Genomic DNA, 27,508 nt, shown 5'->3' on the forward strand with positions numbered 1-27,508 from the left:
GTCAAACGATGGCTTGTAATGACCACTACTGATTGGAAACGAGTAAAAATGCTTAGCTTTGAGTGGAAATGACTAGAGTGAGTAGGTATGACTAATCATGACTACGAAACAACAAATATGTCAAATGACGACTTGAAATGATTGGAACTGATTAGAAATGAGTAAAATGACTAGGCATGACTGCTAATGACTATGAAACGACCAATATGGCAAATGACTTGTAATGACTGCAACTGATTGGAAATGGGTAAAAATTCTTAATTATGAGCGGTAATGACTGCAGTGACTAGGCACGACTCATGACTACGAAACAACCAATATGTAAAACGAAGACTTGAAATGACAGCAACTGATTGGAAATGAGTAAAAATGCTTAGCTATGAGTGGTAGTGACTACAATGACTAGGTATGACTCATCATGAATACAAAAGGACGAATATGTGAAACGACTTGAATGACTGCAACTGACTGAAAACGAGCAACAATGCTTAGTGAACAGTGATAATGATTAATGATAATGATTTGATTGCGTCAATAAAGGTGTTTAACAAGCAAGCACAAGTGAGCTTGCGTCAAAGTGTGCACGCATATGCGATGACGTACAGTTAGTTGGCATCTGCATCGCATAAATAATCACTCAATGGGATCATTTACTGTGGCAATCGAGGAAGGCAAGAAGGTGCGAGTGATTACAATACCATAAAAATCACAACATGATAGCAAGGTGTCGGATTAATCGATAGAGCTCTTTGGCAGGACTGGAATGATCCTCATGCAGACCGCCACTCAGCCTTCCATGCAAGCTTACCATTCACAGTTCGCAAATTCAATATACTGTTTCTAAACTGGCTACAGTACTCTTCAAGGCAATGCACAGGAAAATGCCCACGCTGTTTTCAAAATGCCCTTTACGCTCGGCTTGAATATAGCCGCGCCAGAGGCACGCCTCGAAAGTTGGAAGCTTTATGGCCGTGCCGGTCCTAGTTGCCAGCACGCGATGGGACCTTTGCGGTACTCTGAAAATTATCGAGTGACGCTATCTGGGGGCATCGCAGCAGCGTGACCGCTGGCACTTCATGACACACGTTGCAGTGAAAAAAATGTGCCTAAATACACCTGCAAATTTTGGTAGTACCTTCAACAATATTACTTCGAAAGATAACCAGGGGTAATTCAACATCAAATCAAGGACTCTGAGCAAGGATTTAAATGGTATGCATGGTACTTGTGCTGTGCTAAATACTGCAGTCATAGGAACAGCTTTCTCTAACCATGTTGTGTAGAAATCTGATGCAGGTCCTGTGCCTTTCAAGGACTCTGCCAGACCTTGATGTACAGCATGGTTGCAGTAATTGCAACTGTGCATGTTGCATCTTTCATGCCTCTGACATGTATATATGGAGGGCTTTCAAATAGTACCTCATATTCCTCAAGTCAAAACTGAGTTTCAGTAAATGTGTGCTTCAGATTCAGGCAGTAGTAAATAAACAGGGCCAACATTTACTTGAAATGGCTCTTCTATGGTTTGTCTGTTTTGCACATGCTTATTTTTTCTTCTTGCAGTGTTGTGCTGCCTATAAGCTTCTTTGTTCTTGCATTATTTGATAGTATTCACAGTCCTTCTACTTGTTTTAATCCATTCGCAGGTTGTGACTTGCAACAAATTATTTAGTTATTTATTTCCCCCCTTATTATTTGCCTTCGTAGACGAACCTGTCTTCAATTCAGGTGTTGATTGCATCACCAGTGAGTAAGTTTTATCCACACTTATTTTACACGAGGGTTTTATTGTTCCACCAAATTCAGACCCCGGGAGAGTGGAGAGCAGTACAGTCAAACCCGGATATATCGAACCTGGATATATCGAATTTCGGTTATATTGAACTCACGGAATATCCCCTTGAAAGTCCCATGTAAAAGTATAGGAAAGCCGCGTCATATATCGAACTCAATTTCACCGGTCGTTCGATATATCGAACTCTGCACCACGCACTGAAAAGTGTGCCTTTCCCAAAGACGATCCCATCACCCTCGGCCGTTTGCCGCGTGACGTTTTCAAGCCGCACGCGGAAGTATTGAGAGGGGACAGTTCGGCTAGGGCAGCCCCGCACCCATTCCCTAAAGGCGTGCGCACTTGCGGTTATTGTTTCCCGCGCGCCAGCACGTGACGTTTGCAAGCCATATGTGCGTGAATGAACCAGAGAGAACCGGTGGGAACGAGTGTGGAAAAACGCGACGGAGCAAAGCGCAAGGGTGTGCCCATTCTTTTGCCGAGCTCTCTCCTTCCTCTTTTCCGGCCTTCGTTCGCAGTAGCACGCTCTACGCATGCGCCAAGCCAGCTCAGCCCATTTTCAGACAGAACATCGGACGCTTTCCCCAGCATGTGTTGCGAACCCTCTGCGTGCAGCGGCTGACGTGGCTATGGCGCCTGCGGAAGTTAACAAGCGGCAGATCTTTTTTTTTTTCCGAGAGTCGTCTATTTTTATCGTTGTGCTGTACGCGCGGCGTAGCGTAAGATATGGCGTTACGAAGCGGCTTTTTTTCTTTTTTGCGGGAGTCATTTATTCTTGCATGCATGAATTAACGAAAGCACGCGGTCAGCTGCGATCATAACACCGGCTTTTAGCATTTTTCGCTTCAAACAGCATTTGCAGCTACTGTATCACACTTTCCAATATTTTGTGGCAGTGGACTACGCCCGCCCCAAGCGCGGCGTGATAAATCGAACCAGGCTTGTGCAATCAAGCCATCACGGGCAGTCTGCCAAGTTCACTCCCCGCCTCCGCAGGAGCTATAAAAAGATAAACACGCTGGGACGTTATCGCTGCCCAGCATCTTGGCACGCTGCCAAGAAATGAGCTGTGGATGAAAGGACCAAAACGGAATGCGACATGCAAGCGAAAACGCTGGCGATTTCTGCCGCGGCGACACAGAAACCTTGTTTTGAGTTGCCGCTGCCGCGGTGGCTCGTGCTGCCGCGGTGGCTCGAACGGGAGGGACGCAGTTCCAACAAGTTGGAACTTTTTTGCTCTGTCGCTGCCGCTTGTCGCTGAGATCGCTTAATCGCTTGCATGTAAGCGAGCTGGCCTTAACGCTTTTTTTTTTTTCCAAATTCTCGAGTGCAAAAGTGAAGGGTGGGTTCATTATGCGAGTGAGTTGATTACGCGACAAATGCGGTATCGTTTTTTTGCACCGTAAGTGCTGTCCCAAGCTGATTTCTGTATATCGAATATCGATATATCGAACTATTTCGCGATCCCCTTCGAGTTCGATATATCCGGGTTCGACTTATTGGTGCCTGAAGAAAGCACCTGCAAGGAAAAATTTTGGTTTGAATCAGAATGTTCCTCAAAATAAACGTGTACATACCCTAATGATTATACTCTGTGCATTACACAAGTCATCCTTCTGGATGAGCTGAGGCCAAGTGCAAATAAAACCAAGTAAGGCCACCAAACATATACAGCCTCGCTTTAATCAATCCGTATGAGCGTGCCTGCGTTGCAAGGAGTAGTGTGCATAACTTGGCATCCAAGAGCACTGGAAGGTCGATACTTATTCCCCCTTGCCACCTCTAGTAAGCAAACTGAGTTGGTAGCTCCTCCCAACTTTCTCATATCATAAGGTCTTGTTAAAGTCGCACAAACTATAGAAGAATCAGTACTTCGCCATGTCGGCTGCCAGATACCAGCTGCCAGGGCCACGCCCGTGATTTTTAACTCATAACGCCAACACCAAATTGTCTGATTTAAAGGACCGTTAAAGGCTCTTCCATCAAAACAGTGTGCTGACAAAGCTCTCCCATAGAGTTACGGCAGAGTGTCATGACCAGAAAATCTAATACAAATATGGAGAGAAAAAAAGCGCCTTTGCATATTGAATATCTGATTATTAAAAAAAAAAAGAAGGATAACTAAAAATAGCAAATACTGTTCAATTTGTTTATTTCATAATTCACATGATATTTGCAACTAAAATTAAACTACAACTGCACAGAAGTGTACATCCCTTTTCATAAGTGGTCCTGTCTCATTCTAAAGAGCTTCACTGCTCAGCCCACGCGGTCATGCATTGCAGTGAAGCGTGCAGTGCACAGAAACTGCTGTGAATTTTCAGTGCATTCGGTAATTTTCGAATATCCGGAAATACCGAATATCAGTTTCTCAAATGTGAATCGAAAAACAAACATATTCGATTCGTATTTGAAATTTGAAACATATACGCACACCCCCACAAGAAAAGTATTGAAGGACTCAGCCAGTTCAACACGGTACCCTTAAGGGGGGACGCGACCTTTGAAAACCGAAAAATCGCGAAACAGTCGATTTTTGGAAGATTATATTGTTACGTGGTGGCATGACAAGCGATGGAACACGGCGACACAACAGAAACAGAACGACGTGATGAGATGACGATGAAATATGCTTTAATGGCCAGCGGGCCTAGCGCGAGCACTCCGCGCCGCGCCACTGCCTGCTTCGTCATCTTCGTAGCACTACCCGGGGCCACCGAGCGATCGTCCCGATCGGTTGCTAGAAATCCAATGCATGAAATGACGATGAACACAGACACAGGATCAGGACATGAAACGCTGGGCACCACAGTGAACGTGAAGATGTAATGAATGCTTGCCCCGAAGCATCAGGTCCAATCTTCAAAGTTTGCCGAAGGCCAAGGCTCATGGAAACGCCGAACGGCTTGGGCGGGGGTGATGTCTTTGCTTGAGTGGTCGTGAGGTCGCTTCGTCGTGGGGTTGGTCGGGTCAGCTTTGGGCTCTTCGTGGTCGTCGTGTGTTGTGGTCAGGGCTGGGGACGGGGCTGGGGAGAGCGGCTGGTCAGGTCTGAGCAAAAAGGGCTGGGGCAGAGCTGAGCAGCACTCTCCATGGGTCCTTGACCGATGGACACGGCATACGGTTGGCTTCGACGGGGCAGGGCGAGGATGGGGATGAACCGCACCTCCAACCAAATGTTACGTGGTGGCATGACAAGCGATGGAACACGGCGACACAACAGAAACAGAATGACGTGTTGAGATGACGATGAAATATGCTTTAATGGCCAGCGGGCTTAGCGCGAGCACTCCGCGCCGCGCCACTGCCTGCTTCGTCATCTTCGTAGCAATATATTCCGGTAGTATGTCTTATAAACTACCATTTCTGTAATTATCAATGCCCAACTCGCCGTAGAAATACTCGAAATGAATTATTGAACAAGCGGCGGCAGCCGCGGAGCAGCGAGCAAGCGCCGAAAATTCCCAAATTTCGCGTGCGCCATTCCTCTTCCGCCGTACTGAGCACCGCCATCTTGGTCTTGTTTTGTTTGTGAATTCTTGCGCTTCCTTCCGCCACCCTCGGCAGCGGCGGCTACGGCGGCGCGGTCGAGGCGTGACTTGCTTCTGATTGGGAGCCTCTTGGTGGCTTTCAAGTTTCCCGCGTTCGAATTCAAGGCTGCGATTGGGCAAAGCGCGCGCTCCGCGAGAATGCGGGGGATCGGGCGACTACTATTGGCTGCTGCGGCCGGTGACGCGTCAGTCTCCGCCCGCTACCTCCCCGCGTCGTCTGCTCCGGTTCTTTGCTTGCTGTCGTTGTTGGCTGTCTTTGTACTTCGTGCGTTTGTTCTCCTTTCGCGATTTTTGCGATCGCCGGATTTACGATCTCTCGTCATGCCCTCTGAACGGTTTCGTGCAACGTGTAACGTTGCGTGGTCGCTCACGATGCCTCGAGATGCGACACGCGTTCAGTGCAGACTAGGCTAGCCTTTTTTTTTTTTTTTTTTCGTTTCGGCGCTTATGCTGCGGAAGATGACCCGGGAAGTTGCTTGCCGCGTTTGGGCCGCCCCTCGTTCCTCTGGCGAGATGCCGCGAGAGATAAACCGCGAAGCCGCTTGCTGCGTCTGCGCCGTCCATTATGACTTGGTCGAAATGCCACGGGGAAATCGGGAATGCCGATTTTCGCGGTTTGCAGAGCACAAGATCGACGGATCTCAGCATGTGGAAAGTGGTCCGTGGCACCAAGGCGTTCGCTGTAGCCGATCGACTAGTCGCGCAGATGTTCGTTGTAGCCGAGACGGAGCGCCATAGCCCTAATGTATATTTTGACGGCCGCACCGGACTTGTTCGTGACAAGCGAGTGTTCGCCTTAAGTGGGGCCATTATAAGTGGGCTCGACTGTACCTGAATAAATTTTTGAGGGCAAGGGAAGCCCATGTATTCAAAATATTATGTCTGGAATTTGTCATAATTAATTTGATTAATCAACACAGGTCTAATTGATAACAAAAAATCCAGTGCTATGATATTTCTCAGCAAGAAAATTTTGAAAAAGGGCTTTGTCTTGCCCTGAGGAACCTATCTAGGAATGAGCATGACAAATTGCACAATGCCAGTGCCTTTCGCAATTTCTCCAGGCTTGATATAAAGGACCTATTCGAACCAATTTGATATGCTTCTGTAACTTGAGAACTAGCATGCACAATTCTATGAAACTCGGTGGTTTTCCATTTGTTAATGTCATGAGCCTGTCCTGAAAATTTCATCGTGATAACTTGAGAAACAAAAAAGTTATTGTTCTCTCAACCTTTGAGAGCCGTTTTCTCAGAATCAATTTTTTGCAGGGTGTGGCTGCTAGGGAAAGTCATATCTCAAGAACCGATTATTGGATTTTCATGAGATTATTTTTGTTACATACCTAAGTAAATTTCTGAGGGCAAGACAATTCGTTTTTTTTTCAGAATATTTGATGTGTAATTAGGGGCAGTCAACTGAAATATCGTTAAGTCAGGTGTAAATTTTAACACTAAATTTGGGGCTGTACTAAAATTGTTCGAGAGGAAATTTGGAAAAAGGGAATTGTCTTGCCCTGGGGAAACTATCCAGGAATGACCATAACAAATTTCACACTGCTAGCACATTTTGCAAATTCTCCAGGCCTGCCCCTAGGGACCTATGTAAACTATCTTGATATACTCCTCTAACTTGAGAACCGATGAGCCCAGCTCCATGAAACTTGGTAGTTCTTCAAATGTGTGTACTATGAGCATACCCTGAAAATTTCATTCAAATATCTCAAGAAATAAAAAAGTTAGTGCTCAAGGGTAGCCTCCCCCCTTAATGCGATCTGTGCATATGCAGCAGTGGCACAAAGTCCGTACTATAACAACAGCCTCTACTGAATGCTAGACAAGTTGATTGAGCACCAGAATGAGGCACAACATTTGTATTCTAATTCTCAACATTATAACCTTGGAGTTTGACGGTTGAGCTTTCAAGCTCAACCTGAAGTGGTTTTTTTTTACATTGGAATATAATATACAAAGATCCAAATGCACTAAGTTTCTAGATAAAGCATGCGAGCTGGTTTTGCACTAGGTTTTAAAATATTGACGTAATCACAGATTAAAAGTTGAAGCTGCTCTTCAATGCGCCACAGTAGTGCAGAGAAACTCGTAATGACGTCATTGCTGCCGAATTTTTATATTCCCCTTGCTTCGCTCATATTCTGTCGTGCATTGTGCGATGCTGCCAAACAACTCTTAATGAGGTACACAGTCGGTGGTGTTGGTTTTCTCCCTTCAAGCAACCGTATCTTCGCTTGATATGTAGTGCCGTTAATCATGACTACATGCCCTGCCCATGCCCATTTCTTCTTCTCGATTTCAACTAGCATGTCATTAACTTGAGTTAGCTCAATGACCCACTCTGCTTGCTTGCTGTCTATCAACGTGAAACCGGCTATTTTTCATTCTATAATTCTCTGCACAACCCTTTTATTAGCCTCTATGCTTCTGCCCCATAGGTCTCTGAAGTGCAAAGAGTAAGAAAAAAAAAATACAATACAAGAGGAGAATTGAAAGGAGAGCTGAGCTTGACACAGTGCAAGGGACAAAGGACAAGCGAGTAGACAGGGCAGCGCTGTCCCTGTCTATTTGCTCGTTGTTTGTACGCTGTACTGCATTTTTTAGAACAGGAGGAGAAGACCCCGTTCACCCACCGTGCATTTGTACACGCTGTGTAGAAAGGCGTGCGCCCACAGCACGGTGGGCAGGTCTAGCCGCAGGGCAGTGGGACCCAGGTAGGCAAACAGGTGCGGTTCGGGCACACAGCCACCGGACAGGGATGATGCGATGCTGCTCTTGCCCGAGCCGGGGCTGCCCACAATGTGGCCATTGGACGTGACGGGCGACATGGCCGGTGTGGACCGGGCGTAGTAGTGGGTCAACTCTAGGTGCAGGGCCTCCCCAGGAAGCAGCACGGTGGCTCCCTCCGACGCCAAGAACGGTCGGCGCTGGCTACGCCCTGCCATGCACACCTGGCGGCAACAAGGACATGAAAGGGAGGAGGGAGATACGGCATTCATGCCAAGCAGCATGAACTGTGGGCCCAATATTGGCACTGTGTTGGCAATGCCCGGCTCTACATAGAGCTAATGTACTCCCGAATAGTACCCAATATTGAGCCAATTATTTGGGCTGCTGGTGACCCATGAGAAGTCCATCCCTGCAGCTATGCCCTTCGCTCTTTCAAGGCATGCCCTACACCAGTTACCAAACAGGGTACAAAGGAGTCAACATGGCTCCCAGAAAGATGAAGATTCCCCAATCTTCTGTATTTTTAACAGCGAGAAATTTGGGGGCCCTCCTGGTGCCCACATAGCAAGACCACCCACCTGCTGCATGGAGAACTCTTCGAGGCGCACCAGAAGGCAGCTGGACATGAGGGTACGCCAGTCACGGGATGAGGGAGAGCTGCTCCCCGGCGTGGAGGAAGAGGAACCACTCTCAGCCCAGTGGGACAGCATCTGCTGCACCCAGGCCTGGCGACCAGACGACGGCTCGCTGTACTTGAGCCAATGGCTCCGAGGGCTCGCTGCGGGCCAACAGGTGCAAGAGAGAGAGAAATTGCACTCCTCAAAGTCCCCAAAGTGTTACCACAGTGCATTACTTGAGTAATAGTCAAAGATGGTTTCAAACTGCGTGCGAAACTCAATCAATGAAGTACAGTTGGTGTATGTTTGCTTTCTTTCCAACTGCTTCAATACGAGCTTGAATGGCAAAAAGCAGCAGCAGCACTGTCACTCTGGTGTGAAGGCGTAGCTTGAAATAGAATGCGAAAGTATGGGACTGATGCTCATGAAAGACATATTGTAAACCCTCGAAATTCATAAAGCAGAATTGTTGACAGGCAGCAATGAAAAATATTGATTCTGACCGGCTTTCTAAATATGATTGTGTAAATGCAGATGCTATCTTTATGTATGGAATGCCTGTCTTTGAGAGCAAAGTCTAGATGCAACATTTTACGTTGCTGTTCGGTTTATCTGAGCCGGAATCTTTACACCAGAGGAACAACTGAACAGAAGCAAATGCTAGGAATTTATTAAGAAATGGCTTTAGCAGCAATATCTGCAGCACGACAGTTGAGCAAACTTACGATGAACCTGACGATTAAATCTAACAGTTCACACAAGGTGCAGCAGGACTAATGTGAGGAGGTGGTGTGTCTTCCATGTGACATGCATTTGCCTTTCAGCCTAAGCTGGACAACGATGCGGGCACAGCTTGTGGCGAGATTAACTGGTACCTTCAGATTTCAGGGCATGCATCTCTTTAAATCTGTCATATGAAAGTGCGATGCCCCTCGCTTCCAGAGTCAAATTAAAGGAATGCCCAAAGCGCACAGGAAAACATTCAAGGATCATAAAGTTATTTAATAAAAAAGGCATCCTGTACTACAGTCACTGACATGTCGCAGCACTGCCATGCTAGTCAGGCACTGTTACGCAATATGGACCCACACAAGGACCCACATATAATATGACGCGTAATTTAGGGATGAAAGAACAACAGAAAACCTTTCATCAAGGTGCATAATGTGAGTGAGGAAAGCTCACTGAAACCATTTATTTCCACTGCATTTTTCACTCAACTCAGTGACTCAATAGATCTTTGCAAGGTGTATACACTACGTGCTTGTGTGTCTAGCAACACCCGCGTCGAGTGTCGATAAGGGGCGCACATCTTCCGTGTACACCTAGTGCTGACTCACTCTCCTTGTCGTGCCATTATGCTCAGTCTGACAATTTCACGCTGTGGAAAATATGGTAACGATGAAAAATTTGGCCCTCTGATTTTTCAACACCAGCACAGACACCGATCCCTGGCGGGCACAGACCTGGGCACCGCACTTGCGCCTGCACACCAGTGTTCTCAGAACCAGGGTTTCAGTGATGGCTGTAAGGTGTATTTAGTTCAAAGTCTCTTGCCACGGGTATCTTTCCACAGACGGTTGTTTGGTGCTTTGGTAGCACCTCCCGTTGCTAGAGGCCCGATGGTGACTGTGCCGAATGATGATACGACCAGAACGTACAAATAGGGATTTAAAATCACTTTAAACCCACGTATAGTAGGAAGGCAAAAAGTTGACAAGCTATAACCACGGAGAAAAAAATCTTGTATCGCACGCAAGTTCTTCAGGTATGTGTCACTGATGTCTGTTGCTGAAAAATATAGTCAAACCACATCGCACAACTAGTAAACAACAGTCAGCGAAACAGTGAGGTGAAGCCAACCCACCAGCTCCGTGGAACGGGTAGTAGTCAATGAGGAGCTTCTCCAGCAGCACCTGGAGAGCAGCGCCCCCTTGCAGTGGGCCCCAACCAGAACGGGTCTCTGCATACATTGTGACCCACAGGACAGAGGTCATCGCAAGGTTACCACAGCACTGCATACGGCCAATTGTGAATGCACGCCAAGAAAGGGTACAGCAAAGGGCTACGCACACGTGGCTCCATTTAAGACATCTAAAAAATGAGGCACTCCTCAGAAAAAAGTATTCCAAGCTGAGCAAAACAGACGAAATATAAAGTGTCTCCGCATGTGCAACCAGGCAAAGAGAAGGAACGCGAGGAATGCACACTAAACAGCTACACAGCCACAACAATCCTAAGGAATGGAAGCAATGAGCATAATGCATGGCCGTGGAGATGTTAGAATTCTGTCTCATCTTATTTTTTTTTTGTCACATAAGTGGAAAAAGTTGCCCAACCCCAAGAAGAAATAAGGCCATTTATTATACAATAGCACAATGAAACATGTATGCCCGGAAAATAAGAACTATGGGCCCAGCCACTGCAATTGTTACCCAACTCATATGACAATTTTATCTAATTTGTCATTTGTAAAAATTGCAACTTTGCACAGAAAACCAGCTATCCTGTTCGCTACATACCCTGGTAACTTTTTACTGTGTTACTGTTTTCCCCAGATTTAATACTATTGACCTTAAGGTTGTCAAGTCATATTTCTGTGTTGGACAGCATCGGAAACTAAGCTTCTAGAAATGTGCCATTTTCGTATTATGCAATGCCAAAATCTTTCCGTTAATGGAGTTACAAAATTTATGCGGCAGGTACATGTGGGCCTTGTTAACCGTTTCTTTCGGCTTTTCGCCTGCGTTCCTGGCCACTTTTACTAAGATCTCAAATAAATCTGAACGACTCTCCATCAACATTAGGCTCTTTGACGACGCTTGAAGAGAAGGGCAGAATGCTACCTCAAATTTGGTGTTCCTAGTTAGGTGTAGCCCACTTACTGCACGCATGGTAGGTCTGCCACGAAGTGAAACTGTCATAGTAGGCTCTCTAAAAATTATGTTCAGTGTTCTGTAAAGAAAGTATCTAGCCTAAAGAAAGATTACTACTGCTACTAATACATGATTTTCCTCCATTATTTAATGCCTGGCTGGCCTTATACGTATACCGCATTAGCAACTTTTCAAAGCCACACTTTATGGAAAAGCGCTTGTTTTTAGGTAGTTAAAGCTATACCTGTATTCTTATTTGGAGCTGGTAGTATTTCAAGATAACCTGCTCCGATATTCAAAACTATTTAGAAAAATTTTTACTTTCACCAAATATTTACTATTTGTACTTGCTTCATACCAAACATTTGACACTCACACATCTAAAAACCGCTCTAGTCGAACACAATGCTAGAGATGTGAGCAAGTGATCTTCCATTTTATATGATGCATGCCCAGTGATGAGTGAGGCATCTATGCAGAAGAGTGTAGTAGACAAAAACTGTACCAATCTCTTTACTCATTAGCCCTAGGACAATCCTTTTAAAGGCATGTTTCATGTCTGGCATAGTTAGACCCGAGATTCTCTTGCACCAAACAATAATATCCCCCCCCCCCCCCCCCTGCCATCATCTATGTTTCCTTTATATGCCAATTATGAAACAGTATGACAAAGAATCTTCATGGGTGAGATCCCTTCACACACCAAGTCTGAAAAGGGGTTTTTAAGATAACAAACATGTTAAAAACAGAGAAAATGCCCAAATTGCAAAAAAAAAAAAAAGGGGTAGTAATTGATGTTTGGTGACTCTACAGGTACTCTGTTAACAATAAAGAGGTAACTCGTATAAGGTTCTATACAAGAGGCTCTATGAGCCTCTATATGTCAATATGTTAATTTCTCAAGTGACCATTTTCCATGGCTGTTTTGCTTTGGGTTTAGAGGGCTCCATCAAACATTCAATTATGTTAAAAACGCAAGATAAGTATGGTGAGGGTGACTTGTTTTCTCGTCACTTTCACAGCGTACACTGTACAATTAACAGTTACATAATCAACAGGGAGATTTCAGTCCACGCTTCAAAAAACTATGCTGAACACCAAAGCTCTTTTTCACAGTGAGGTTTGGGTAAGTACTCATATGATGTTGCATCCCCACATGCTTTATGACTTTCCATCATCGTTAGGCTCCTTGACAATGCCTGAAGAGGAGTACTCCTCTTGAAGAGAATGGCCCTGCTGCTCACCCTTAGGATCCATGTCGTCGCACAGGTGCAGGTCGATGCGCGTGCAGAATAGGTGGTAGGAGGTCTCGAGCACATCGTGCTGCCGAAAGAACTCCACCAGGGGGCTCTTAGGTGCCCCTCCCCCTCTCTGGTGGGAGGAGGGAGCGTTGGGGCCAGAGAAGTGGTCGGGTGTGGGCAGAGTAGAGCTGGCAGCCCGGTGTCGGCGACCCTGGGCCGCTGCCTTCCGCACCAGGGCAGCCAGGGAGTGTCCCAAGTGCAGGGCGGCCACCAGCTGGGCGTCGGTCAGCGCCCACAGCAGTTCATCCAGCACCAGTACTAGTCGGCTAGCCACCAGGCTACAGTCTGCAGATGGCATTGATAAGGACACAAAGAGCAGAATCTCATTATTTGGCCCACTCACAAAAGAACAAACTGCTTTTAAAATATCCCTGCAGCATTTTTCCTTCGAAACGTGTGCAAACATCTCATTTAATTCTGGTCACAGCTGCTCCAAGTTGCACTTGATGGCACTGTTTCTTCACAATTCAGGGAAGGCTACAGGGGCAGAGCATCCATATCTGCGTCATTCTGCCAAATAGTTTGCCACCTAAAAGCCCATGTGGTCATCTGGCATATTGCTCCCTGCAAGGCAGCCTCAATACAGCTTCTTATATACTAACAATGTGCATGGCAAATTCATTGTAATGAATACAACTGTTTTTCTCCTCAAGTTTCCATGCAACAAACTGTGCAAGAGAAAACTAACTGCAAGCAGGGACTAGGTATACGCTGAAAGGGCTTGTTTTGGCTCTGTAGCCTCCGAAGATGCTATGGAGTACAGTGCTGGTAAAACTTTCTCACAATAAGCTGCAGACAAGAACAATGACCTTTAATAACCTCAGTGCATGCTTCAAAAAACAAGCAAAACCAGTTTGACACTTGTTGGAACCAGCACACAGTACTTGCATTCTTTTCATAAGTAAGTAAAAAGAGACAGTTTTCTCACACGCTTAATACTAAAAAACTGTGGCAATGCTACAGACTGCTAAGAACCTGTCAAGTTGAGCCATATAAGCAGACTAAATAATGAACATATTGGACTCAATTTGAGGCTTTTAAGTGCCGCAGTTTTCACGGCGCGTCTCTGAGATGACAAAAAAACACTAGAAAAAAAAAAAAAAAGGTTCAAAATGAGGTTAATTGATCACGCTATTTTGACCCGAGAGAGTTTTTACTCTGCACTTAATTAAAAAATGCTTCCTGCATTCTCCTGCATTAGAAATTTAACTCACTGAGTGCACGAACCAAACTACTGCTAAGTACAAAGCAGGGCCCGTCCACTGTGACTGAAGGATACATAAAGTGTGGAGGCCCTGAAACCAAGACTACAGATGATGGAACAGGACACTGCATGCAAACACAAGCCAGCCGTAAGCCTCAACTGGATCAATGTGTCAGCGAGGACTCGGTGATGATCACGTTGACCATCCCTGCAGGTGCTGAATTCCTGCTCCCTACAATTGGAACAAAGACAGCGCAAAAAGTGCCTTCGTTTCAAGTATAAATCCCCAACTAGACCAGCACTAAGTCTTATTGAATTTCCCTATAAGTAGTCTGCTTTCCAGTATTCTGCACTGTGTCCTCCTGTATGTTATCACAGTACAGTCAAACCCGGTTATAACAAACTGCGTAATTCAACTCAATTTGTTCGCTATATAAAGTATTTCGCTATAACCAAACCCGTTTATAACGAACTTCAGTACCAAATTCGTTATACACGATGTCCAGACAGCGCAGCGAAAACGCACTAACTAAAGAAAAACCGTGCCGCTCACCATGAATCTACAAAAGAAATTTATTGCAGATAAATGCTCACTTATTTGCAGTAGGCAGTGATCTTCGCCTGAACACTGCATTTAACTCCATCAGCGAGAATCGCACTTTCCACACGCGACATCATTTCCACAAACTCCAGTCCGCTTCCCTGTATTCCGGAGCAGTATCGGCGCAGCAGATCGGTAGCAGCGAGGGCTTCGTGCAACGTCGGGCGAGGACGATCGTCCTCCGGCGGCGGCTGCTCGGTCTCCTCGTTCGCACCAGATGCCAGCATGTCGGCAACAATTTCCGAGTCCAACGGGCTCGCTGTCACGGCTACGTTGTCGTCAACAGTGAGAAAATCCTCCAGGGCAACTTCTTCGGGCACAGCGTCCGGAACATCAGCGAGTTCTTCCCACAGCGTGGCAACATCGCTGTCATCTTGCACAGTGCGCGCTTCACTAGCAGCTTCTGCATCCTCTCGACATAGTCCAGCATGGTGGAAGCAGTTGCGGATTGTGGATTGCGTCACGTCTTGCCAGGCACGGTTAATCATTTCTATAGCGGCCAGCAAATTAATCTTGAGCTCGTTGTTAACCCGCAATTTCACCAACAGCCGCCCAACGACGCGTTTCCTGTAGCCCAGCTTGAAAGCGCGGATGATCCCCTGATCGAGGGGCCGCAAAACCACTGTTGCGTTCGGTGGCAGGAAACAAAGCTCGATGTTTTTGAGCGTGACGCCGCAGTGGTGCGCAGAACAGTTATCGAGGAGGAGGCAAATCTTTCGCCCGCTCGTTGCAAGTTCCTCGTCCCAGCCACGCTTCGAACATCGTTCTGGTCATCCAGGCCTTAGAATTTGAGTTGTATGTGACTGGGAGTGAAGTGCATCCTCGCAGGCACATAGGAGACTTGAACTTGCCTATGACAAGCGGCCGCAGCTTTGATGAACCGTCCATGTTTGTCGTGAGAAGAACGGTGACTCGGGCCTTATTCAATTTGCCGCCATGGCACTTCTCATTCTTTAGCGCCAAGGTTCTGCTCGGCAGCAGTTGCCAAAACAAGGCAGTCTCGTCGGTGTTAAAAATATTGCACGGTTCGTATCTCTCCGTGACAGCACGCCACACGTCTTGCACCCACTTTTCAGCACTCTCAGCGTCCACTGCTTGGCTTTCACCTGCAACCACCTTCCCGGTGATGGAGTAGCGGTCTTTAAATCGTTGGAGCCAACCACTGCCCGCTGTAAACCCCTCGACGTCCAGGACGAAGGCAAAATCTTTTGCCTTCTGTTGTAGCATGGGGCCAGAGACCGGCAGATTTCGCGCGCGAACGTCCAAGAACCATTGGTACAGCGCTTTCTCTACTTGGTCGTAAGCCGGCTTGCGGTGGCGAAAGCCGTCACCATTTGGTCGTTCCTGTGCATTGCCTCTGATGGCCGACTGGTTTTTCAAAATGGTGCTTAACGTGCTCCGCGGAATCTTGAAATGCGCGGCAACGTCAGACTTTTTTTCGCCGCGGCCAACGCGGCGAATTATCTCCAGCTTGTCGGAAAGCGGTAAGGCACGCCGCTGCTTCGTCGTCATCTTGCAGGATGTAGCGCCGGAATGCAAGCCAGCAGCAACGTAGGCATGTCCGGAATCGTGAGGATAGCAGCAGCACGACTTGCAAACGCGAACAAAGAAAGCTCCGAGGATGCGGGAAAGTTCGCCATTGACGCGTTCGTTGTTCGGAGGCTGCCTTCCCTTCGCCCAAACTTGAAACCAGTTCTGGCCGGTGTTGCTTCTTTCTCGAAGCGCAATAGGTCCGGAGCTGCTCGAACATCTTTGATCACATGGTAGGCAGCTGCCGAATTGGAGCGCTGCAAAGAGAGGCTGGCCGATGGCGCGGATTTTAAAGGCTACTCACGCTACTCCGGGCGATGGCCGCGCATGCGTACAGGAGGGTACCTCGTGGAAGCTGCTGTAGAGAGCCCCTCCTGCGTTTTACGGAAGCGTGGCATCGGCGCAGAAGCAGCAGAAGCACCCTAGCGGGCGCGTGATGACGTATGCGCTGTGTGAGACCTTGGGGAACGGAGCCGTCGCCAATCCCCCTCCCATCTGACAACGGCATGCGCTAGAAGTATTGCGGCCCGGCAGCGTGGGCTGCCCGGAGAGAACTCGGAGCCGGCACAAAGGCCCGCCCGTTGGCAGGCATTTGGCGACCGATCGCGCGCGCTGAGTTCACTATATCCGATGTGTAGTTCGTTATAAAAAATACATTTTATATGCATAATGCTAGTGGAAATTCGAGTGTTCGATATAAAACATAATTCGCTCTATCCGAGTTCGTTATATTCGGGTTTGACTGTACCATGGGAGGCACAAAAACTTCTAACTTCCTTCCATGAGGGAAAGACGGTGGAGAGGACTGAAGAGCCCCCACTGACCGGCGAGGCGCTTCTTGAGCACGATCCGGCAGCGGGCACCGTTGGTGATCAGCCTCAGAGGGGCGCCCCCAGGGGTGGTTCCCCCCTTCGCGTGGGCCTCAAGGCGCAGCATCTGCCATTGCAGTTGCCGGAAGAGCAGCAGCTGATCGGGGCCCTTGATGCGGCACAGGCGCAGGTCGCCGGGGTCCCATCGGGGAGTCCGGCTGTCTAGGACCACCCGTGACAGCTGCAACGGGAAAAGAGGAACAAGGTACGCATACCCGGTCGTTCTTCCACTGCTCTATAGTTCATCTGATGTGTTGAGCAGCAGCTGGTGCCACCTAGCGTGCTCACAGACTAGTTCATACAAAACATTTCACTTGCCCCACCTTTTAATAAATTTTGAGCACACTCTGCCCAAGTTAACATATTTCTACATGTGTTGAGACATACGGAAGTAACACTTGGAAGTACTGCAGAATCCCACTATAGTAAACTCTAATGTAGTAAAGTGAAAACGAGTCCCAGTTAGTCTTCCATAGAAGACTATAGATTTTTTTCCCCTTTATAGTAAAGACATTTTTGATAAACATCAGTTATAGTAAAGTACGTCTGGCCGCGATGGCGTAAATGACATCACCGCATGCACGTTACCAAGGATCGCGAGGCAAATTTTTCCCTTAAAAAAAAAATAAAAACTTGAGTGCTTTTTTCTAATGGCTTTAATACCAGACTCGCTAGCTCACTTTACTTTGATCTTGAAACCGTGAGGGAGAGCACGCGGCGCGTAGAGAAAAAAAAAAAAGAAGTAAAGCTGGCTACGAACATGGAAGGAAGGTCCACTCAGAAATATAAGAGAGTAAAAGCGCAGCAAGAAATAGGGAAGGGAAGAAACGGCCAAACATTTGCAGCCCTGTGCAGCACGAAGTATGAGGCAACGGTGGAAAGAAGTGGAGGCGCAGTGTGTGCAGTTTTGCTGCACTTGACTGTTGCGAACATTTCTCAATAAAACAGAGGAAGATGACGGCGCATTCGTGCAAGACTTTGGTTCTCCCATAAAATCAAACTCAGTTGTATTCATAGAAAACGTGCATCCATGCTAAAGAGGTACTTCCACAAATTGTAATGAAAAGTCTTTAAAACCAAAAGAATTCCACAAAGAGATGACGAGAGGAATGGAAGGTACTATTTCAGTGTTTTTTTTTTTCATTAAGCAACAAGGCGTGTTTAGTAAGCGACCATTTAATTTATTAGACACCATCTTCAGGGTCATGTTATCACCAGCAACTCCTACAGTAAAGATCCTGAAGCAGTAAAGATTGTTATGGCCCCAGTGACTATAACCTACTATATACTATAAGGAGGTTCTACTGTACTGCATTCACAAGAATCTAACATGATCATGATCTCAATGTGAGGAGTTACTATGCAGGTGTGGAATGGGAGGAAAAAATGCACAACTGTAATGCAAGGAATGAGGCTGCAGTGCATAGAATGTTGGGCTCAAGTTAGGAACATTAGTATACAAACTGCAAAAATAGCTTTTATCCGTCGTTCTTCTCAAGAAAGTTGCATAGATGATTATCAGATAAGGCCAACATGAATATAAATTGGACCCCCATCGCGCAGTCACTGCGTAGACTGTGTGCTTGAGAGGCCTCGTCGTAAAAGTATAGTGTTCTAGAATTGGGAAGTGCGCCGTCTTCGGCGCGCGGCAATGGGAGCGACGTGGTCGCCGGAGCGATGAAAAGCGTAGGTGGCGCTGTCAGCCGTAGGAGCGCATCACAAGCGCGCGCGCCGCAGAGGAAACGCTTGGGGCGTCTGCTTCTGCGGCTCGTTTCCTGCGTGAATTTTGTTGCATTGCGTTGCTTCTCTGGCTGTTGTACTATGGCGCGTTGTTGAGCGAAGAGCGATGATCGGTCAAGCAGGAAAACACATGTTTGCAGAGAGCACAGTAACAGTTCCGTCCGTCTCGTATGACTTTCGACCCCCCCCCCCCCCCCCTCTTTTACTGAATGCTCTTTTCCTTCCTTTCGTTCTTTCTTCTTGCTCATTGCACGCTCTTTCTGCTGCCTTCCCTATTCGAAATACACTAAAAGCATGGTTTCCTAAGCAAAAGCACCGCGGAAGGCCTTCGGGTAACTTTGCAGTCCACAGTCGATCTCGTTGACTACTTATCTGCAAAATGCGGTTTTACATACATTATTACATCGAGACTAAGCCAAGACAAACTAGAAAACCTCTTCGGCATCGTGAGGCAATTTAATGGCTGCAACGATCATCCCACGCCGGCTCAATTTTTAGTGACAGTTAATGCCTTGGCATTTTACAACTTAGCGAAGCCCCCAAGGACAGGAAATTGTAATGCTGAAATTGTAAATGCCTTACTTGGAATTAGCCGTACAAGCGAGAAACCTACCCAGCTTCTTTCAAATCCTATTGATGAGCTTGACCGTTTGGTTGACGAGGGAAGGCTCGAGGACGTCGAAGCTCATTTGAATTCCCTTCCTTCAGATGACCACAGATACCGCACAGTTCTAGCCGCAAATCGTGCGCGGCACAAAAAGAAGAAAATCAATTTATCTCAAACTTCGACCACGGAGGTCTTTATCCGTCCTCGGAGCTTGCAAAGCTCGTGCACACGCTGGAAGAGTCTTTCACGGTTTTATTTTTTTTTAGTTTAACAAAGATTAATGCAAATAGTATGTGTGAATTTGCTTTGTTTTTGCAAAACGCAGAGGTTTCTAAGTTTGGTTGTCCTGCTCATGACAAAGAAATGACACTTAACATAGTGAAGTTCTACGTCCTCATGCGATTGCGGTTTTATGTCAAGTCGCTAAACCAAGAGCAGACCTCTAAAGCAGAGCAGGTAAAGCACCTAAAGCTGAGGAGGTGCAAGTAATCGTGTTTGAGGACTTTAATCATTCTGCCTTTCTCTTGTGTGTTTTCAAATTTAGCAGCTTAATTTATTCACGGCCTAGTACAGTTCATTAATATTCTTATTATAGTTCTGTACAGTTTCATACATTTGTACCATATTCTTGCACTAAGTCGCGATTTTTTTTTCACGTCGTCCATTAGCTGGAGTCGCTTTGGGACGTTAAACCCCAAAACCAAACCAAACCATTATGTGGTTTCATTCATTGCTATGTGCTCTCATTCATTCATTTCGTTTTGAGTAGGACTGCAGGTTCATATGTATTCGCCCACATTTAAATAAAGTCATCAGTAAGCGCTGGCATAATTTCTATCTTCAAGCAATGTTCGCATACCTCTATTTACATGTGGCGCAAAAAGTACGCTAGCCTAGCCTGAAACACCATTCACTGCGTTTGCAGTACGTGCGAGCGTCGATGGAAGACTTCAGTCTAGCCCTGCATAAACCGGTGCATCCAATATTAAAAATTTACATGATCATAGAAATACGTTGGACATTCGTCATTGAACCTCCCGCTAGTGTTCGAGAAATAAAGCACCCAATACGTTCAGGAAATATATCTTGCCGTTGCTTGTCAGTTCATCGGCAATCTGTATCTTACATTGCCTGTATGCGTATTGCCTTTCCCTGACGACGGCCGCTTATTTTATAGGGAATAGTTGTTTTGTTCATGAACATAACCATTTTAATACATTTAGACAAGCGTGTGGGAGCGACACAATTTATTGCGCCTTCGGAGTCCGATTGAACTAGCGGTGACGGTTCACCCAGCTGTCTGCTCCGCGCTCACTGCGCTCCTCCTGCACACAGTGCCCTCTCTCCTGTCATCGCTGAAACGACCAGCTCGCCGGCGGCAGACGGCACACTGCTCAATTCTAGAACACTATAGTAAAAGCAAGACTGCTCAAAGTCACTAAAGCACACAATGGGTCACGCCTCTCAAACAGCAATGACTATTTGCGGCAGCATATGAAATCAGTGTCACCTAAAAGTTTGTCTTATGCCGATAACCAAGGAAGGCAGCCAGGGTGCCTTTAACATGCAAGAGAAACCCCCTGTCCACCTTAAGCAAATTACTGCCATTATTGTGCACATTGGTGGCACTTGCAGACATTGAGTGCGTTTACCGAACTCTTACACAATGAAATGAAGAACTCTGAATCTCGTGTGATTTATCACATTTTCTCATAGTGACGCGGTGAATTTGTGCTCCATGTTCAACTCTGCCTTCTCAAGTGACTAGTTTCTTGCTGCGCCACTGATGACCCCATATGTGACGCTCCATCCAGGTCACCTTTAGTTGACCATCTGTGAGCCATGAAAGGTCGCTAAACGTGGCATCTGAACTTTGTTTTTCTTTTTTATTATCCTCACCGTTTCTTGAAGTCTGAGCCAACGGCCCAACATACTAACCAGTCAGTATGAGAGTAAACAAGGCAGAGTATGCTTCTGTGGATATGTCATATTAAATCATAATGTCAGGCATTACTTTGAAGGATGCTTCATTTGCTTCAAAAAGGCATAGATTGGTCTTCCGGAATGTGACTGGGGAGAGGCCTCGATACCTGGCTCATTAAGAAGTTACCAACATTTTTCAATGTCTATGAAACAACAACACTCTCTTTCAAGGCAGAATAGAACAGTCAGGTTCAAGGACGACTCGTGCGCTGCAGCCACTGGATAACAAAATTATTCAGCACATAAAAAGTTTCCTCCAAGCAAGCATTTCCCCCTGCGTGCAAAGCTTGGACTTGCCAGGCTTAAGCAATACATCCGCATGTATTGAATGATGCATGAGGTACTAAAAGCAAGAAAACTAGACTGCTGATTATGAAACGATAACGTGGAATGATGCAGGGAATGGACAACACCTCAGTTATGCCCTTCTCGTTCAGAGTGGCCCATTTAAGTGAAAATCTAATTACAGCACCCATTCTTACTCCTGAGATTTAGTCTTCAAATTTGTTTTGCAAGATATCACATTTTTTGTCGTGACACTCCACTTTCTGGGGAAAAAAAAAGACAAAAGAAAAAAAGAGAATAGGGTGGAAACACAGGAGTACCCAATTTGTATGAATCAGCTTTAATCCCAAAAACTAGGTACGCTTGCATACATAACAACTCCTTCCTCTCCTCAGAACATTAAGAGCAAGGACTAGGAAGAGCCTTAGATGACACGAGCATTTATATTCCTCAAAAATGGCTAGCATAAGAAGCATTTCCCGAACACACTTCATAACGAAATCACAATTATCAGCACGATAGAATCAAAACAGAGGAAACTGCATAAAGCAAAAGGGTAAACATGAACACCTAATCCCCCAAAACAAACGTACCCTTAAGAAGGCCCTCACTCCTGCAAACAGATAAAAGAAATTCCAAGGGTTGCCTTAAGCCAGCTTAGGTGCTGTAATGTGAAAGATTTCTCTTACTGCTGCCTGCTATGTTGCTGCAGGTTTGTTTATTTATGCCTTTGAACACGAGTGTTGCGCTATCAATCAAGACTAATTCGAGACTGCTGCGTTGTGGTGACCTGTGTCAACCTTGCTAGACGGCACCAAGCGTCTGTCTAATGGGGAGGCTCATTGTCTTTTTTTCTTTTTAATTCTGCATGTGCAGCTTTTGAAATGCTTTCGTTGCCCTCCGTAACCCGTACTCGAGGACAGCTTTTTATTATTTTGTTCTGTTTTTATCTTTTCTGTTTAGTTACTGCTGCTGTTGTCTTTTCCGACAGTATGCTTCGGCGCCCTTAGGTAGGTAAGGAAGATTATGGACGCGTTCTCAGGAAGTCGGCAATCAGTAGCAGTTTGTGCACACGGCTGGGGAACAGAAGGACGGTAGGTCGCTGAGAGTTAGCGTGGACACAATTTTTTCTTTAATTAATGATTGACAGCTCCCGCGAATATGCTATGCCGACACACTCTGACCACAGGCTCTGCTGACACATCCCGTCCCTGTCACTCATGAGACAAGAACTGCTTTCACATTAAAATCATTTTCTGCTCGTCAAGAGTTGTCTGTGAGCACTGCACAAACATGTAGGATTGTGTAGGTAGGCTGAGACGTTCACTAAAGGATATTCTGCCCAGCCAAATGTGTTAATCTACCATGCTAAGGACATATTCTGGGTGCTCTTAACAAAAAGAGCAGTTATCACACACAGTGATGATACCATACCTGTTCCCAATTTGTAGATTATGAATCTAAATGTTCCTACATAAAGTAGCCTTTCGTTAATTTGACCTTTAAGGAGCCGAGAAGAACGTTCGAATTTAGCGACAGTTCGAATTATCGAATGGGCCTCAAAAAGAAAACAAAAACTGCCACAAACCGTTTGCATCACAATAATTTTATCTAATGCATACCTACCTATATGATGGCTGTCTGTATACGAGATGAAACCCAAGTGAGAACAGCGATTTTACAGTTTTGTCAATTGCTTTACTTTACTTACACTGTCGGGAACACTGTAAGAAGTACTTCAATATTGTAAACGATTCCGCAAAGCTTTTCACACCGTGAGACAGTAACAGTGGCGCCCCTTCACAAAACAGACCAGCCGCATTTTGAGGATACTTCACCTCATCGTTAACGGTGAAGCTTCGTGGTGAAGCCCTCCACTACGGCATCTGTGATAGCCCGAGTCACTTTGGAACGTTAAACCTCGTAAACCAAACCAAACCAATGCACTCCTGATCACAGCCGCGGGACGGCATGCATGAAGTTAAGAAAAGTAAAACCAAAACTATGCAACTGAGCTATCATTTGGAAATGAGGAACTTCTTAACGTCGTTGTACCCCCCATAGTGCGCACAAACAGCGTGGGTATCGCTGTTCCATGCAACCGAAGTTCGGTGAGGTCTATTTCTGTTATCTCTGGCTGCACGTGTCATACCTCGATCGATGCAATCACTAACCCGAATTAACCGTAGCAAGGCCTGCTAATGTCCAAATTAACAAATTAACGAGCATCCGACGCCATAGTCCAACAGGTTGCTGACAAGGACAATGCTCCTAGTTTGAATTTTACGAATTTTTGAATTAACGAGGGCTGAATTCTAAAATTTTACAGTACTATCAGTTAAGGGAAGATGGTGCCAAGCCACGGCATAAATTACACATCGCATACTGTGTGCACATGTATATGGCCATGCAACACAATATGCAGCAGGTGATAAAAAGATAACCTATCCAGTAGACTTACACATACATAGCAGCAAACTTCAATAAATCCTTAATGACTAGCCCCAGCCCCAAATGGTGACACAGCAGACAGCCCACCTGAAAGGAGGCGACAAACGTTGCTGACTGGAAGTTGACAACCACCGAGTTGACCACCACTTTCATGCCGTCCACAACTCGGTCCGAGAAGCCATACCTGCCCCCGGAACTGCACACATACAGGGTTCAGAAGACGCACAGTGCAACACAGTGCGACCTTTCAACATGCAGTGAGCACTGCACCTTTTTGTCGCAGACAAAGCTTAGCAGGTTTGCATATCATGAGTAACCAAGGCAGATTTTGAAATTCAGTTTTGTTTTTTCCATCCCTGTGAAAATATCTTCCTTAGGCCAGCAGTTTTAGCAGTGATGTTTTAAGACAAGGGAGCTGCGTAACCAAACACAAGCGAGCCTTTTTTCATGGCACTTGCCACAATACAGCGAAGCAAGGAAGCACAGTTTCCATGGAGCCGGAACACATGTCACTAAAAGCAAACCCATGCCATGTGCGAAGAACACAACCCTGAAGAAGGCACAGTTTTAAAAACTATGGAGACATTATTTACGTCACCGGAGGTTCTGTCTGTAAGTTACTATTTTCATAAATCATAAACCCTGATTGCATCCCAGACTACATAAGCTATTTCAAACTATTAAAGCGTATATAATCAACTAACTTAACAGCAATGAGGAGCTTCCTATGAGTTCAGAAAAGTTTACTATTATTTTTAAGGCATTTGCAACTTGCACTCTTGTGCCCCATACACCTTACAATAGTAAAAGCGGCGGCATGTCATGCATTGACCCAAAACAGACTTCCTCTAGGAAGGCTGATGCAGATTAGCAAGGATCGGTGTACAGTACAGAAGTTGCAGTGCATCATCTATTGAACTGGACCAAATCTGCAACGTGTCTGCCTTTAATACCACCAACTTGCCTCAGCAAGTTAATTTTTGTAATACATACAATTTTTTCCTTAACGAGTTATGAAAGATACAACAATGTGGCTGCTGCAGATGTATTTTAGAACATGTGATGTGTTGCCATGGTTGTGGGTAGTTACAGTATGATTAGTTAACCATTTTTAACCCTGGAGGTATATGTGGGTGATGCCTTTGCACTGCAGTGGGCGTAGTCAGGCTAATGATGATTATGTCGTACAATTGAAGACGCTCAACACTGCAACCGAACCCAATTCGAAAAAAATTTTCTAAAGCGACGCTGCGGTTCAAGATACTGAATGTGGATTTCTGCATGCAAAACAACCTGATACCAAAAGTGACTTGCAACATGTGCACGAAGTGGTATAGCACTACAACAAGTGGTGCTCACCTGTAGCTGGGCTTGCTGCCCGTGGGAGGCCTGAGCTGCTCGCAGGTCTCCACTTCCACCAGCACTTCGTCCAGGCACTGAAACACAGCACAGAGGGCACTGCAGTAGACAGCCACGCATCGGTCACCATGATTCCCCGCACTCCAAAGCCACACAGTGACCGAGGCTGTTTGAAAGCAAGGGCATTAGTATGCTTTAGTTGACTGTTCCCAGGCTATTTATCAGCTCCAGAGGAAACAATTCAGCAGAAAATGTCAGGAATTTTTGGATATTTTGGACTGCTGTTACTTAACTTCCTTGTTTTTGTAAGGCTAATGGACAGATACGATTATAGCTCCAGCAAAAACAATGCAAAATAAAATATCTGGATTTCTGAATATTTCAACTGATGTTAGTCAATTCTCCACATTCATATCCAATTTCCTTATTTCAAGTTTTCTCGCTTATTTCCACAAGCTGTCATGTAACACATGCCTGTTTTCGAAATTGCTGCTTCGATGCATCATTTGTACATCTGAGTTACTGGAGTTCCATTAACAATTTGATATCCCACTGGAATATTGTCTTCCTATATTCCTCATTTTTATACCCGCTCAGCTCTTTAAATATTTCTGCTTATCCAAAGAAAAGAAAAGACCTGTCTTATCCTGTTAGTAGGCTTGATCCTGCTAATGCTTTACCATTGCCAGAAACATTCTTCCATCCTAGTAATGCCTGACTGGAGCTCAAGGGAAGACGTGAAAAATAAGATGGCTAGCTTAGAGCAAATTTTCGATTTTTGAATTTATTTCTTCTCATTGTCCTAGGGTCTTCATCTTCCTCATCACAAAAAGCTATCAAGAAATTTAGTACAATTTTACCAAGTATGTTTACATCATGTTTTACGTGTGGTGACTGAAAATTGTGAACGCATTGCACTTCTGATCATCTTGGTGCATCATGAATTTTTTGGATTTCTTACGGAGGAGTACTGGAAAAATTGTATTGATAATGCATGAATCCTGGGCCACTGAGAAATGCAGTAAATCTCACCATCTTTTTATGCACATATGCAATAGTTTTTTAAAGGTATTTATGAAACAATCGTTTCAAATATGCCTGCTTTTTTATTTCCTTCAGTACCCAGTACCTATTAAAACAACTATGCAATACCTTTACTGCAGCGAGATGAGCTTTGAGAGTGTGTCGAAACGAAATAATCGCGCTCTTTGCATGATTATTTAACAGTCCAAGGAGGATATTATAAAGGTGTACAAAGTAATTATACTAAGGAACTATAAAATCTACCTTGAGTTAACTTCTTAAACTGGCATGAAAAGTTGCATACCTGTGTCAAATTAAGCTATACTTCATCTATAAATAATGACAATACTGAAAAATAGAGAGAAAGCATCCTCCTTTACTCAAGAGAGCACAGGCAAAGTATAGGCGGGTCCCTTCCTCGGTTCCACACCAAGTATTCAAGATGGCGACTGACTAAAACAGCAGCCACCAAAAGTAATAAATTTGCACTGTTCTGCCAAAACTGATTTCCGAATACTGTTTCGTTGTGATCTTTCATTCACTGTCAAAACCATCAAAGCATTCCTCCAAATTCAACCCAAAAACGACGCTGATGCCTTCATCCCTAAGGTCATCACTGTATTCAAGCCCATGGCACTAATCTCAGCAAGCTGATAGTAGTACAGCTTGGCATCCTCGGTCCGTCCAGCATGAACGGCTTTGCACTTCTAGTCCCATTAATTGATTTGATCAGTTTGTGAGCCAGCTAAAACATATGAGTCATTCGATACACATTATTTCCTATCAGCCTGTGCCACTGGATGACCTCTACAGTGACATCTACCTATCTTCTTTTGCACGGTGTACAATTGCATACGACACGCGAGGCCGCAACCATCTTTGTCGTTGCTTAGCAGTAAAAAAGCAAACACGTTGAGGCAGAAAGAATGCATCCAAGTTAGCTTAGATTGGCTTGAATCTGCACCTACTCAAAGACAA

The 27,508-nt window shown here is 45.5% G+C and overlaps 1 protein-coding gene across 1 annotated transcript in view; it reads right to left on the minus strand.

Moving 5' to 3' along the window:
- Window positions 1-27,508, minus strand: part of LOC146193405 (bridge-like lipid transfer protein family member 3A) — a 91,195-nt gene that overhangs the window by 43,173 nt on the left and 20,514 nt on the right. The window contains exons 4-10 of the mRNA XM_084602749.1: window positions 25,508-25,584; window positions 24,236-24,344; window positions 17,038-17,263; window positions 12,822-13,163; window positions 10,569-10,664; window positions 8,663-8,862; window positions 7,988-8,305 (exon numbers count right to left, since the gene is read on the minus strand). Coding sequence (XP_084458875.1) covers window positions 7,988-8,305; window positions 8,663-8,862; window positions 10,569-10,664; window positions 12,822-13,163; window positions 17,038-17,263; window positions 24,236-24,344; window positions 25,508-25,584 — 1,368 coding nt within the window. The remainder of the gene's footprint in view (window positions 1-7,987; window positions 8,306-8,662; window positions 8,863-10,568; window positions 10,665-12,821; window positions 13,164-17,037; window positions 17,264-24,235; window positions 24,345-25,507; window positions 25,585-27,508) is intronic.

The sequence above is a fragment of the Amblyomma maculatum genome, chromosome 4, assembly GCF_055883805.1.
Source record: "Amblyomma maculatum isolate TAMU_Amacu chromosome 4, ASM5588380v1, whole genome shotgun sequence".
Taxonomy (NCBI): domain Eukaryota; kingdom Metazoa; phylum Arthropoda; class Arachnida; order Ixodida; family Ixodidae; genus Amblyomma; species Amblyomma maculatum.